General features: G+C 36.0%; 1 protein-coding gene across 1 annotated transcript; it reads right to left on the reverse strand.

Annotated features, from left to right (window-relative positions):
- Window positions 1–1,293: 1,293 nt before the first annotated feature.
- LOC147388209 (putative disease resistance protein RGA3) lies at window positions 1,294–9,395 on the reverse strand. The gene is given in 4 exon segments (XM_086420643.1): window positions 1,294–1,619; window positions 5,579–5,878; window positions 5,975–8,021; window positions 8,024–9,395. Coding segments are annotated over 2 exon segments (3,285 nt in total). The 5' UTR covers window positions 9,321–9,395; the 3' UTR covers window positions 1,294–1,619; window positions 5,579–5,878; window positions 5,975–6,033.
- Window positions 9,396–14,330: the final 4,935 nt, after the last annotated feature.

Here is a 14,330-nt window from a genome sequence, read left to right on the forward strand (position 1 = left end):
AGATACAAAAAAATGCGAACAATAAAAATACAAATAATTATATTTTCAACCACGCTACAATAACATACCTTACATAATTTGTTATTGAAAACCAACAAGACCCTAGTAGTCCAACTCTGATGTTCCACTCAAGGTGCCAAGCAAGTGATATTTGGGGTCCAACTCTCAATTAGCAATAAGTGGAGAGGCCTAGGAACTTATAAGGAGAGAGACGAGGCAATTTGTGTTTGATGTGGGACTAAAGTCAACATGCCCCTGCACGTGTAGGCCGGACTTAACCAAGGCACGTGGAGATATGAATTGGGTGAGCGATAGTCCCACATCGCTTGGGTATCATAACTTTGGGCTATATGTAAATTTGGGACAATCCTCAACTTACAAGCCGGTGTTGTGAGGATGAGTTAGGCCCATGGACTTCAACTTGCTATCAGAGCACTAGATTCGTATAGGTCACGGGTTCGAGTCTCCTCGAGGGAATTTTTCACCCTTATGGGTGAAGGGGAGTGTTATCCACCTCTGGTCCTGAGTGTCACGCTCTCACGTATCATGCCACAATCGACCTTCTTAAATTTCTAGTTGCACATTGCCAATCATATCGGTCTTTTGGGATAAATGGTTTGTCAACATGATTAGCAATGAGTGGAGATGCCCAAGAGCTTATAAAGAGAGAGATAAGACAATTTGTGCCCGATGTGGGACTAAACTTAACAGCAAGATGTCCTTTATATGAAAGTTTGATATGTTCATTATGGAGGGCATCTAGTTGAGCTTTTGATCTCAAATTTGCAAGCATGTCTTGGCGTAGATGAATCTCCTCTGCTTTTCACATTATAATGAAAAACAATATATATACACTTCACGAAAAGAACGATAAAGAGTCCAAAGAGTAACTTTCTGTGGAATGCATGGCTTCGAAGGTACAAGTTTAAAGCTAGAGATTGATAACCAAACCAACCAAGTTCAGATTTGGCAATTGTTCAGTTGACGGTCAGTTCCAATTTAATTCACATATGTTTGGGAAAGTTTAAGAAAAAATTCAGGAAATTTTTGGGGGTTATACAAATGATTCCCAAAAACCCATTAACTTTGACCTCCCTAACAACCTAATCTTATTCTTGAGACTTTAAGATTGAAGAAGATAAAATATTGGCGTTGAAGAGGTGAGGAGGGAGTGTCACGCCCAAAAAATATCTAAGACAAACCCCGAGGATTCCTCTGTTAAACCTCCAGGCATGATGATCAACACATCCCATGATAACATATAATAATAGATAACAAATCATGTTTAACAAATTTATCGCAGCGAAAATCTATATATTACCAATAAACTAACAAAGTGCAAAAGCTAATAACATTCAAATCATGACCCAGAATCTTCAAATCTCAACATAATAAGTTCCACCGACTAAAACAAAGACTTAACTACGTATCAATTCCGAATTTAAATTGGCACACAATGCGTTGACATAAGTGTCTCAAACTAAAACATAAAAATAAACAACTACTAAACTTTAATACTACTCACACTAACGGAGGTGGATGCTCCACCACATACTCAAACTCCGGTGTCTCCTCATAAATCTCTTCCTCAATGGCCGACTCTTTTAAAATCGTATGATCTGAAAATGTAAATGGTAGGGCGAGTTACTCAGGCAAATGTCTATCATTCTAAGAATAGTTACGGCCTGAAACAAATAAACATACTGAAATTTAAATCATGCAAGTTTTGATATAACATAGCATTCGGATAAGAACTAACAAAAATAATAAAACGATTCAAATAATATCAATCTATCAGTTCTATCAAATATATCATTAACATTTCTAACATGTTTTCAAAATATAAACATCTATCTATCAACATACAATAACAAGATACATAATACAAACACAACAATATAATCGATAAGAGTTGAGAAACACGCCAATAAAACCACCTCGGCTATGGAAAGTCGATATTCCAATACTGAACATCTGGTGTGGAATCCCACCATTTTATCTAATTTTGTGGCCGATCGCTACAACCACAATTGGGTGATCATTTATTCAACTCAAAATTGGCCGTTGATGAAGGTTCAAACATTTGACCCAATTACATTGGTCATTTGTTTGACAACTAAAGACTAGCCCAAGAGCGAACTCCCTGCATCTAAGCCTATCAAGAGGTAATACATGTGAACTTCGACTATCTCTACAAAAAACATCTTTACACATAGATGTTTCTTAAAAAGAAGAGAAATTCTCACATCTCATGAGCTACATTATTCTCTAAGGTATCCCATACTACCAAAAAGGGAAGGACATCAATTGTTATCATAGATTGACCAGTCACTTCCGAAAATATAGCAACACTTCACTCTTTCTAGGTTTCCTACAACCTTTTTCCAATAAACAAAAATAATTTTATTTGTGTACCTATATATAATTTTTTTTATAAAAAATACAAACAAATGTATGGTAATGCCATCTAGTTACATCCATCTATCAAACCATTCATCCATCAATCAAATCACACGTCGTCGTACGAACGCGACATCCATTCATCTATCTACCTATCATGCATAATGTGACATAGCCACTGCATAAGTTTGGTAGCACATTCCCGTCAATCAATCGAGAACATAAGTTCTCTCATCCATCCATCAATCCATCGATAAAACATCTATCACTCTAAGTAACTACCAAGATACATTTCTTTTTAAAATATTTATGATCCTAAGGTATCAACCAATTCTATATGATGATCTTAGTTGAGTAGAAAGACACGAAACACGATTAAACATAAAATAGTTAAAGCTGTGAAAATTTGGCTAGGCGTCAAAAATGTTATTTTTAACACATGATTTAACAATTTAAAACAAAATCTATTAATTGAAACAACTAATCATGCATGATTTTTGAAGGAAACGACCCTAAATTGAAATCACAATCGAATTCATAGATTTAAAATAATTTTCTACAAAGAGTATCGCAACTAAAAGTTAAAAGGGAAGAAATCCTACTTTGATTGCGTCTTTTACGAATGATCAAATCCGAATGATCGCTTTTGTCCAACCTTGAAAGTTCCTCTTCGACCAAATTCTCGGATCAATAAATCCTCGACGAGACAAAACTTTTCTTCTCTTTCATCGAACTTTAAATCCCACTCTACGGTCTTCGAATCATAGTTTCTAGCTCTAGGGAAACTAGGGTTAGGGTTTTAGTCCGAAGAAGAGATTAAAATCCTATAAATTTTCTTTAAAACTTTAGTATTTATAGAGACCTAAGGACGTACAGGTCATTTGCAAATTTATATATTTTCTTTAAAAATTGTATGTTCTGTGCTCCAATTTGCGCAAACTTATAGTCCATTTTCGGTAATTTTTCGATACAAACCCAACGGTATGATCAGATTTCCCAAATTCTAGTTCCAACAACCTTTTCCCCTTTTGGGTATAAATTTGACACGAAATTCAAGGATTTGACAACTTTTTCATTCGACCTCTAATTAAGGCATGTTTACAGGCTAAAGTAGTTTTTTTTTTTTTTTTGGAACCATTTGAATCTATTGGTCATGTTAGATTTTCTCAAATGTTTGTAAGTTAAAATCTACTTTTAAACCATAGTATAATCTCAAAATTTACAAGGTCATAACTTCAATTTTTTTCCTCGAGATAAGAGTTTAATTTTCAAGTCATTATAGGGAAGAGGGGGTGATTGATTGGCAAATTGCTGGTAAATTCATAGATTTGCCAATTTAATCGACCGGTACATAATTTAGTGGATTTTGCTGAATTTTCGGAAAAAAATTGCTAGCAACATAGTTGGCAAGCCAAACCAACTAACATATGTTTATTAGCCCCTTGAGAAATGTTCTAACAAGCCAAACATAAGAAAAAAACACCTATACCTCATGCTTAAGCACGTCTAAAAATGGGGGGAGGGGGGGCTCAATTATGGCCCCAATGGAGTCAATAATATACCTTTGATAGGCCATTTACATTAATGTCAAGGCATATAACATGCCTACTAGATGATATAAGTTAATAAAAATAAAAATAAAAATATAAAAAAACAAGCAGCAGAGTGTTGAAAATAAGAGAGAAGAAAGATGTCATTACAAAAGACAATTACAAAATTTGAAAAATTCAAATACAAGGTGCCATGACCTTGAAAAGCAATTAGGAACCATTACACTTAGAAGGAAAAAACTACAAATTAAAAGAGAGATGTACACCAAAAACCCTAAAGGTTGACACAATGAAAGATAGAAGATATATTGTAGCAATATACAACATATTGCTTCGGAGAATCTAATTATCGACAATCCCTGATCAACTATTTGTTGTTCAGCAGGTATTTTTTTAATCTCAATTCATTGTTTAATGGTTCAATGGATCTGATCACCTCACCCAAAACTTTAGGATAAGATTTGAGGTAAGTTTCTATACCACTAACATTTTATAATTCTCAATAATGTACTTTAACATGTTATTTAATATTATAACATAAAAAATGTAAATAAATTCATAAAATAACGAAATGATGGTCTTGTAACAGGAGTAATGATTATGATGGTAATTAAATTAGGGTCATTATCTGGTATGAGGGTTGGTAAATATGTGACATAAGAATTAATGTTTGACAGTAATTATATTAGGAGCATTATTTAGTTTGAGAGATTGGTAAATATGTGACATAAGAATTAGTGTTAGATGGATAAAATGGAAAAACACTTGGAGGTCATCATGCAAAAATTAATGTGTACAATACAAGATACAAGACAATCTATGCTTTATGGAATTGAATAACGGTCAATCAAGAAAGTAATGAATCTTCAATGGTTGAGATATATGAGTGTTAAGACTATAAAATACAAATTCAGAATGAGTACTTCAATGGGGTTTTTGATAATAACTTCAGTAGGAGATAAGATAAAGGAAAGTCAATGGTTTAGGCATATACAACAAAGAACAATGATGCCACCACTGTGAAATAAAGTTATAAAATCTAAGGCTCAGAAAAGATGATAAAAACTGAAAATTATGCACAACGCAGTAATAAGAAAAGATATAGAGAGGCATGTCTTAACTAAAGACATGACCCGAGAAATAGTTAAATTCAAAATATGGGATTTCATATCGTGGACCCCAATATTTAGGATTAAGGCGTAGAAGGAGATGGTGATACATACATATATCTAATAGGGTCGGGCTCCAGTGACTCACGAAGAATGACTCATGAGAGAACACGTGATCTCAACAGGTAAACATGAAATTCAATGTTTGGGATTTATACGTATCCAAGTAACACAAATTGCAATGATACTTAATTCGAGGATGAATATCAACTGTTGGATTTCATGTTTACACAGCTGGGATCATATGTTTTTTCCACAAGTCATTCTTCATGAATCAATGGATCCCAACCCATATATATATATATATCGAAGGACATCGAACCAGTGTTACTTAGGCATAGTCACTGTTGTTAGACCATGCACATCACACTTAGATGAACGACAAACCTCTCAATCAATTCAAAATTATAGTACAACGTAGGAAAATAATACCATATTTCCACTCATGGAAGAACTTACTTGATAGTATCCACCATTAGGTCCATTAAAAAGAGCCCAAAACAGGAATCTGTTATATAGAGATGATATGTTGAATTGCAGATCTGAGGAGAAATTGCTCAAACCACCCACCCAATGAAGTATCACGTGTAGAAAAAAGACGGAAGATCATCTTCTCTCGTCTTTATTTTCTCCCGCAATTAGTAAACATTGTATTCTTCTGAAAGTGTCACATTATACATGCCATTGGACAAGAAGTGAGTGCAGCAAACAGGAATTACTAGATCACACAAGTCAATTGAAGAACTATGGGCGATGCACCTGAAAAACCATCCCAAATTATTACTCATCTCATAAATTGATCAAAGAAAGAAAATTAGAAAACTGACTGAGGTTTTAACTCTTCAACTTCAGTACCTAAACATGCTTATCTTCTTAAGTTTTTAGCACAGGCGACCTTCAATTGAGAATTTGACTCAAAATTGATCAATCGATAATTCAGGAATATGGGAAATCTTTGACCAATCCTCCCCTCCTTGTTGGCACCGTTTCTCTAGCAATTCACATTTACGGATTTGTAGAGAACGAAGTTGGGCAGGCAAACCCCCGTCTGGTAGGGATTCTAGTTTATGGCAGGATTCAATTCGCAAGTCTTTAAGAGAAGTAAGGCCTTGCAGCCCCACAGGTAGAGAGCATAGATTCACACATGCTGATATTTTTAGACTTTTAAGTCCAGTTGGGAGACCATTATCGGGGAAGGAAACAAGTTGCGGGCACTTGTAAATGTCTAATTTTTCAAGGGAGGATAACTCATGTAGCTCATTCGGTAGTGACTTGAGATTACCGCACACACTGATAGAAAAATTTCTAAGTTTGGTGGGTAGTACATTTTCCTGGAAGGATGTCAGTTTGGGACAGCATAAAATGTCCAAATGACGAAGAGACACGAGGTTTTGTAAGCCCACCTCCCTTTGCAATTCTGTGAGTCGATAACAGTGCTGAATTCTCAATTCTTGCAGTAAGTGTAGAGGATGCAGCAAGCCTTCGGGTAGGGATGCTAGTCTTCCGAAGTTACAAATCTTCAAGGAGGTAAGAGATGTAAGATAAGGCACCGAGCTTAATATCATCTCATGGCATTCATTGAGAACTAAATCGGAAAGAGATGGAAATTTTGGGAGGGTAGCCATTTTTGGGCACTTCACGATGGTAAGCTTATCAAGGCAAGGAAATTCCCCTTCCTCCACCTCATTCCATCCCTTCAAATCTTTCATTTCTTTGAATTTTAGCGATTCCAATGATGGAAATCCCCTGACATTTCCATCACCAGAAAACTCACGACCAACATACTCCAAACCATTCATTGAATCAATGGTAAGATCTTTGAGTATTGGTAGCTGCCCAAGAGGTGGGAGGATTCGGCAACGGTTACAATGTAAGAGTTCGATGTTCACAATACGTGAAAATGCTGAATCTCCTACCCAATTTGGGAACTTGTCACCGTGATAAGAAACAATCTTTAGTTCTTTGAGGTTTGTGTAGGGTTGGAGACCTTCAAGTACCATCTCATCAACTACATCCGGTGAACAAAGCCTGCTACTCCATTCCAAGCTCAGCTTATGCAGAAGTTGTTTGTTCTTTAAATTTGCCTCCCCTGCTTTCGTAACATCGATGACATCTTCCAGCCTTTCAATCTGAAGGGCACCTCGAATATACAACATGTCCTTCAACTCTTCTATACCACACCCATTCTCTCTGCTCGTAACAAATCTATTCAATGTTTGCAGACAAGTTAATCTCCCAACACCATGTGGCATAGAAACAAGACGCCAACATCCAACTAAATCGAGATGTCGCAAGTTAACTAGGTTCCTCGATTCTCTGGGTAACTCGAGAAGCTTGTTGCAATTCATGAGAGTTAATGTTTGTAAATTGTATAGGCAACTAGTAGACTCAGGTAACCTCTTGATGTCAGTTCGAGAGAGGTTAAGGTACCTCAGATGTTTCAAATTACCAATTGTATCAGGTAATTCGGTCACAGCAACACGACTCAGATCCAATGTGCGTAAGCATTTTAAAATTACAATATAATTAAGAGCGACTTGCAAAGTAGAGATCTCATGAGTACGATTACCAGATAGTAGAAGAAACGTGCGTAGACTCTTTGATGGGGGTAAAGCCTCAGATGTGATTGAATTGAATATGTGAAGAAGAAACGATGCATGCCTGGTCCTCTCTGAGATAGTGCATGAATTATCACCCTCCATTGTAAAACACACATCCCCCGAAACAACTTGTGCCAAATCATGAATCAAGTCATGCATAACAAACCGTTTCTTGTCGATCTTAGAATGCTGAAAGAAGGACCTCAATAACAAATCATTGAAATATTCACGACCTATATCTTCCATGGTTTTCTTTCCCTTAGAATCAACAAAACCTGCTGCAATCCACATCAGGACCAAATTTTCCTTTCAAACTCATAATCTTTGGGAAATATCGAGCAATAGGCAAAGCATTGCCTAAGATGTGTGGGAAGATGATTATAACTCAATCTTAGAGCTGGCAAAATGTCATTTTCATCCCCTTCCCATATATCACTTTTTAAGATCTCCCACTCGTACTCGTCAACCTTAGCGTATAACAGACCCCCGAGCGACTTTGCTGCCAAAGGCAAACCTTTGCATTTCTTGAGAATTTCCTTACCAATCGCCACCAAGTTCGGGTAGCCATCTGAATTCCCATCCACAAATGCTCTTTGTTTGAATAATGACCAACAATCTTTTTCTGATAAACACTCTAAAAGATATGGTGTTGTGTCCATGGTCGTCGAAACTTCTACAATTCGAGTAGTAACCATAATTTTACTTCCTTTCGCCCCAGCCTTGAAGGGTAGACTTACAGCCTCCCATTCTCGCTTCTTTACATTCCATACATCATCTAAGACAAGAAGAAATCTCTTCCCTCTCAGAATATCCTGAAGCTTTTTTTGAAGTACATCCAACTCCATAAGATCACAAGGCGTCCCTGTGGCAGACTCAATAATCGATTTTGTAATCCCTTCTAAATTGAAATCGATGGACACACAAATCCACATTCTTCGCTCAGAAAAATGCTTCTTTACCCTTTCATCATTGTAAACCAGTTGAGCAAGGGTCGTCTTCCCCAATCCTCCCATACCTACTATGGGAATTACAGAAAATTCAGAATTTCGATGACAATCATCCGATACTAAGGATTCCACGATCTTGTCTCTATCATCCACCCGTCCGAAAACATAGGTTTCGTCAATCAACGAACTCGTCTTCAATGGTAGCTGTCTCGTTTCAATAAATCTCGATCCAACCCCCTCCTTCAACTCAAGGTCATCTTTTTCTTTCGCAATGTCATCTAGTTTCCCATTGATCTCCTTTATTTTTGAAGCGTACTCGAAATTGGATACAAATTTTTGGGGAAAATTGGGAGAATTGGATACCTGTTTCTCCTGTTTGAATCGATGAGCTTGGAAGTCGACTTCATCTAATAAATCTTCGATGTCGTAAGCCACATCTTTAAGATCAGTTAGCCATTCTTGGACAGAAGCGTTACTGATCTGCTTCTGCTCTGCATCGCTGAGAACGGCTTGGATCTTGGAAAGAGTTCTGGAAAGTTTTTTCAGATCCTTTTGAACCCCTAACAGAGATCCAAACTCTTTAATTATTGGGTTAGCTAATCTGTCGAAAGCTACCTGAAGAGTAGCAGAAGGAAATGCCCCTCCAACAGCCATAAAAACCAAAGATTTCTTTTTTTTTTTTTTTCTTTCAGATGGAAAAACAAGGAACCCTAAGAACCAGAGAGAGAGAGAGAGTGCGTGCGATGTTTGAGAGAGTGAAAAAAAAGAACAGTTCTGGAGTAACACAAACTTTACTGTGATTCTCACAATTCTGACGTAGACATGCATACGTAACCGTAGATGGTTTTTACCCGTTTCGCGAGGAAATTCATCTATGGTTATGTACACATCCCACGTCAGATTTGTGATAATCGCAGTAAAGACTAAGTGTCATTTCAGCATTTTTCAAAAAAAAAAAAGTGATTTAGAATTTAGACATACAACGACCACTTCTTGATTAATTAAATATTTTTGAGAGACTCTCTATTTTAAACTTATTACATGTGTGCTCCTCGCTCCAAATCGTCTGTGAGAGACTAAAGCAATTTACCTAAAATACCTCATTTTCAATCCTTCGCGTACTTGAGTTTGCACTTCACACATGGCCAAGACGGGATCATGTGTTTTTCACATAATTCATTTTACATCATGGGTTTCAAATATCAGTTTCACGTCAAATAATGCTGAAGTGACCTCATGATTGAACCTCACATCGCACATCCTGAAATGAAAATGTATGAGAATCATAGATATTTTTCATCGATATATGAGTGAAAAAGCGTTTATAGTTCCTATCCGCTTTCACGTTAAGATATGTGATATGAGATCCAATCTTGAGATCAATCCAACATTACTCTTTCACGCCTTCTCTCATCTTATTCATAGATGAGATCGAGTTGTCTTGAACAAATCATCTTGTCACAAATGAGATAGATTGAAAGATGCTAAACCTCTTCATTATTATCTCGTAGAAAATCAATGATTTTCTAACAAAATTTCACCGTCTATTACTCGTCCAAAAGTTCTATATTATTCTCAAGGTACAAAGGAACTAGAATTATAAGGTCAAAAATCTAAGTGAAAAAATCTGATAGAGTCAGGACAATGTTAAGAAAATTCAAGATTTTAGCTAGAGATTGAAAATGAGGGTTTAAGTTCAATTTTTACTAGTCTTTCAAAGAAGACATAAGGCAAGGCATATTGTCGGATGAAAACATAGGGAGGTTACTCAAATATTAACCAAAATGTAGAGGATTGCGCCAACTTAAAGAAATCAAGATGCCATTTGGATAGGACTCCTTGACTATTTCTGACTCTTATGAAGAGTTAGAAGTCATTTGGATGCATTTGGATGAGCAACTCTTTTAAAGAGTTACTCCGCGCAACAGCAAAAAATTACTTTTTGTGAAAAAGTCACTAAAATCTATTTCTCAAAACTCATCTTGCGAGGAGTCAAAATCTAACAATTCGTTTTATCAAAATACCCTTAACTTTATTGAATTTTCTATGAGAATATCCCTAAATTCATTTGCCCTAAACCAAACGAAAGAAACCCATCGTTCGTTTGGCCTCCAACCCTCCATTGCTGATTTTCACTCATTTGGCCTCTTGTCGTTCGGCCCCTTCTTCTTCATCGTTCGGCCTCCATTGTTGACTGTGTTCTTCGTTCATTCAGCCCGCCATCGTTCAACCTCCATTGATGTGTTATTCGCTAGTTCGGCCAACTAGATCACCGTCGTCTTCTTCAGTCTCTCTCCCTCTTTCTACAGATGAAAGCCAAGGTATGAACATTTTTTATGGGCTGTAATTTCTTGTTTGGGCGTAAATGGTTGTTGTAATTTCTTATTTAGGTGAAAATGTGTGGCGTCCCGCCAAACGCTAACACAAATCCCCATGTCAGATCTTCAGGTACTAGGTGGCACTTCGAAATTTCGGCATGGTTTCCTCTGTTTATATTAGCATTCCAATGCGATTAATCTGCACCTGATAAACGACATACAATCCTACATATATACATACAAAATATCATAATAACAGTGAAAGCGCCCTCAATTCGCGGGGTGCGCGGATCCGCTTTTGACCCTTGAGGTTTGGGAGTCGCCACCTAGTTATTACGGTCTAGGAATCGATCAATGACTCTAAACATATAAAGAACTAATCTAGAACAGAAAAAAAAATTGAATTCGGGGATCACATTACGGGGTTGGAAGGTGTTAGGCACCAACCCGTCCGGTCAAAGTCGGTCTCTACTAATTTTCCAAATAAGTTACATTGCTAAAAAAAAACCTAGATAATAAAAAAAAAAAAAAAATTATACCTTTCTGATAATAAAGACCTTGTTCCCTCAGATCCAATAAAAATTGCTCCTTATACCGTACTCCTTGCTTCGTTCTGTCTCCGGATTTAATTTCTGATCTCCGAAGCAAGGTATCTCCCTTTTTTGATCTAGACTCTTTGAGTTTGTTATGGATTTTGGGGTGTTTTTGGAAGGCTTTTAGGTGTTTTTTAGACTAAAATCGAAGAAGGGGTGTTAGGTAAGGAGTTGGGGTTCCAAAATCAGGGTTTATGGGAGGCTAGGGGGCTTTTAGACCTACTTATCTTAGGGTTTATGACTTGATACGAAAACAGGGTGTGAGGACCTCTATTTATAGATTTTTTAGGGGTTGATTTAGATAGAATTAGTGTTTGATTGTAATTCTTTTAATTAAAGTTGTGTTTTAGTTAGACTTGTTTTAGGTAGAGTTGTGTTTTAATTAGAATTGTTTTAGGTGGAGTTGTGTTTTATTAGAACTCTATTAGATAGAATTATTATTTAATTAGAACTCTATTAGGATTTTGACTTTTGGTCTTCTTTGATTGACTTTAAAATTTTGACTTTAGTCTTAATTGATTGACTTTAAGATTTTGACTTTAATCTTAATTGATTGACCTTAATTTTGACTTTAGTCTCACTTAATTGACTTTAATACCTTGACCTTAGTCTTGCTTGATTGACTTTAAAATTTTGGAGAACCCCCCTCTATTATATCTTTAATTTTTTGGACCCCCAAATGGAGGGGTCCTTAAAGAAATATCTCATGAACCCTCAACAATTTTGCTTGAGAGCCCGATTGATCGATTTTTTTAGTTCAAAATTTTAAATTAATTTCATTAATGTTTCACTTTAATTATTTAATGTTTCATTAAGAAATTATTTAATATTAATTTCGAAATTTTTAATTATGAAAATTGTGAAATTACCGTTTTACCCCCGAAGAGGACTTTTCACGTTTTAAGTCATTTTTTAATGTTTTAGGATGTTTTAGAATCGATTTTTCGTACGTAATTCAATGAAAATATTAGTTTGTATCATTTATAAAAAATTTTGTGTGAAATAGTCGTGAACTTTATGAGGGGTATTTTTCGTAATTTTATCAAATTTTGTGAAAATTTGCGAAATGATTTATTTGATTTCGATTTGTTATTTTATGTGTTTGAAAGGATTTTCTAATCGTAACGTAGGCTCTAGGGTTGTTTTGATGTTAGGGGTATTTTAGTAATTTGGTCATTTTTAGTGATTTTATCGTGAAGCTTCTTTTTTGTCTGCAAGATGATGATTTCTATGTTTTTTAGGGTCGTATTTTCCTAGCGTAGCGTGGTTTCTAAAGTTTTGTCAGTTCGAGATACCTCATCCGAATTTCTGAAACATATCTAGTAACAAAATAAAGCATTGGAATAAACATCCATCATTGGGAACCGTTGCGATCGGGTTGACAAGTTGATTAATTAGGCGGATGCAAAAAATGGGGTGTCTACAGATGCCCCTCTTTGGCAGAGGGTTGAAGCAAACTAGATAGCAAATCTATTTTGGTAGATGGTGCGATATCTGAATGCTAAAGCTAGTGACAGTTCATTTTGCAGCCTGATTTAGCAATTCGTCGGGATATTTGGATCCTTGAGCGTAAAACTCTCCCCGAACTAAAAAGTTGTCATGTCCTTGAGCGTGAGCTCTCATGGCAGTGTCAGATCCTTGAATTTTAAAAATTCTCCTTGACTGATATAACAACTGTGCAAGTGTGTGACTTAAAACCTAAGATAAATTTCAAAGAGTTTAAGTTGGAACTGAATAAAATCTAAGCATAATTTGAGCATAATATGAGCATAAACTGAGCATAATCTGAGCATAAACTGAGCATAAGCTGATCATAATTCCAAGAAAACCCTCGAAAAACTGAGTAAAATCCAAGATGACCCTTGGCGACAACTGAGAAAAATCCAAGATAACCCTTGGCGGCAACTGAGCAAAATCCAAGATAACCTTTGACGGCAACTGAGCAAAATTCAAGATAACCCTTGGCGGCATCTGAGCAAAATCCAAGTTAACCCTTGGCGGCAACTAAGCAAAATCTAGGATGACCCTTGACGGCAACTGAGAAAAATCCAAGATGATCCTTAGCGGCAACTGAACAAAACTGGCAGAGGAATGAATGAATTTTGGGAAAGAATGAATGAATTTGGAGAAGACTGATTAGAATGAATTGAAAAACGAATAAATCTGGAAGATACTGAATCTGGAAAAGAAATGATCGAATCCAAGAATGATTAGATCTGAAAAAGAATTTGGGAACGAAAGAATGTCATATCTCCTACTCTAGGTAAATGAATTATTAGTTAATCTCTAGGTACAGTCAAATGTGAGATCCAAAGTGCTTTTGTTTAAACCTCAAGGTTTTATCCAAAAAGTTTTATGAATTTAAAACCTGAGTTTTTATTTCTTTTGAACCTTAAAGATTTCTCAAAAAACTGTTATCAAGAGGGTAACCTTAAGTTTGGGGTTCTCATTATGTTTTAGGATTAACATTGCTCAAAACAAAATGCCCCTAGTTTGACAACGTACGTGGCATTGAAGATAATTGAACACATCGTGCAAAAATTAAAAAAAATGCCCTTAGTATAAGGGGGAAAAGTTACATTAAAAAAGAAAGAAAATGCCCCTTGTATGAAGGTTTGAAATATTTGATTACCACAAACGCAATAAAGATCCAACTTTTAATTTTCATTAATTTTAATAAAGATTTTGAGTCAGGCTCAAGATAACAAAATATTTCCTTTTGAGACTCATCATAGAATTCATCTTTCTCTCCA

Source organism: Akebia trifoliata, chromosome 13 (assembly GCF_017979445.1).
Source record: "Akebia trifoliata isolate Shusen 1 chromosome 13, ASM1797944v1, whole genome shotgun sequence".
Lineage (NCBI taxonomy): Eukaryota > Viridiplantae > Streptophyta > Magnoliopsida > Ranunculales > Lardizabalaceae > Akebia > Akebia trifoliata.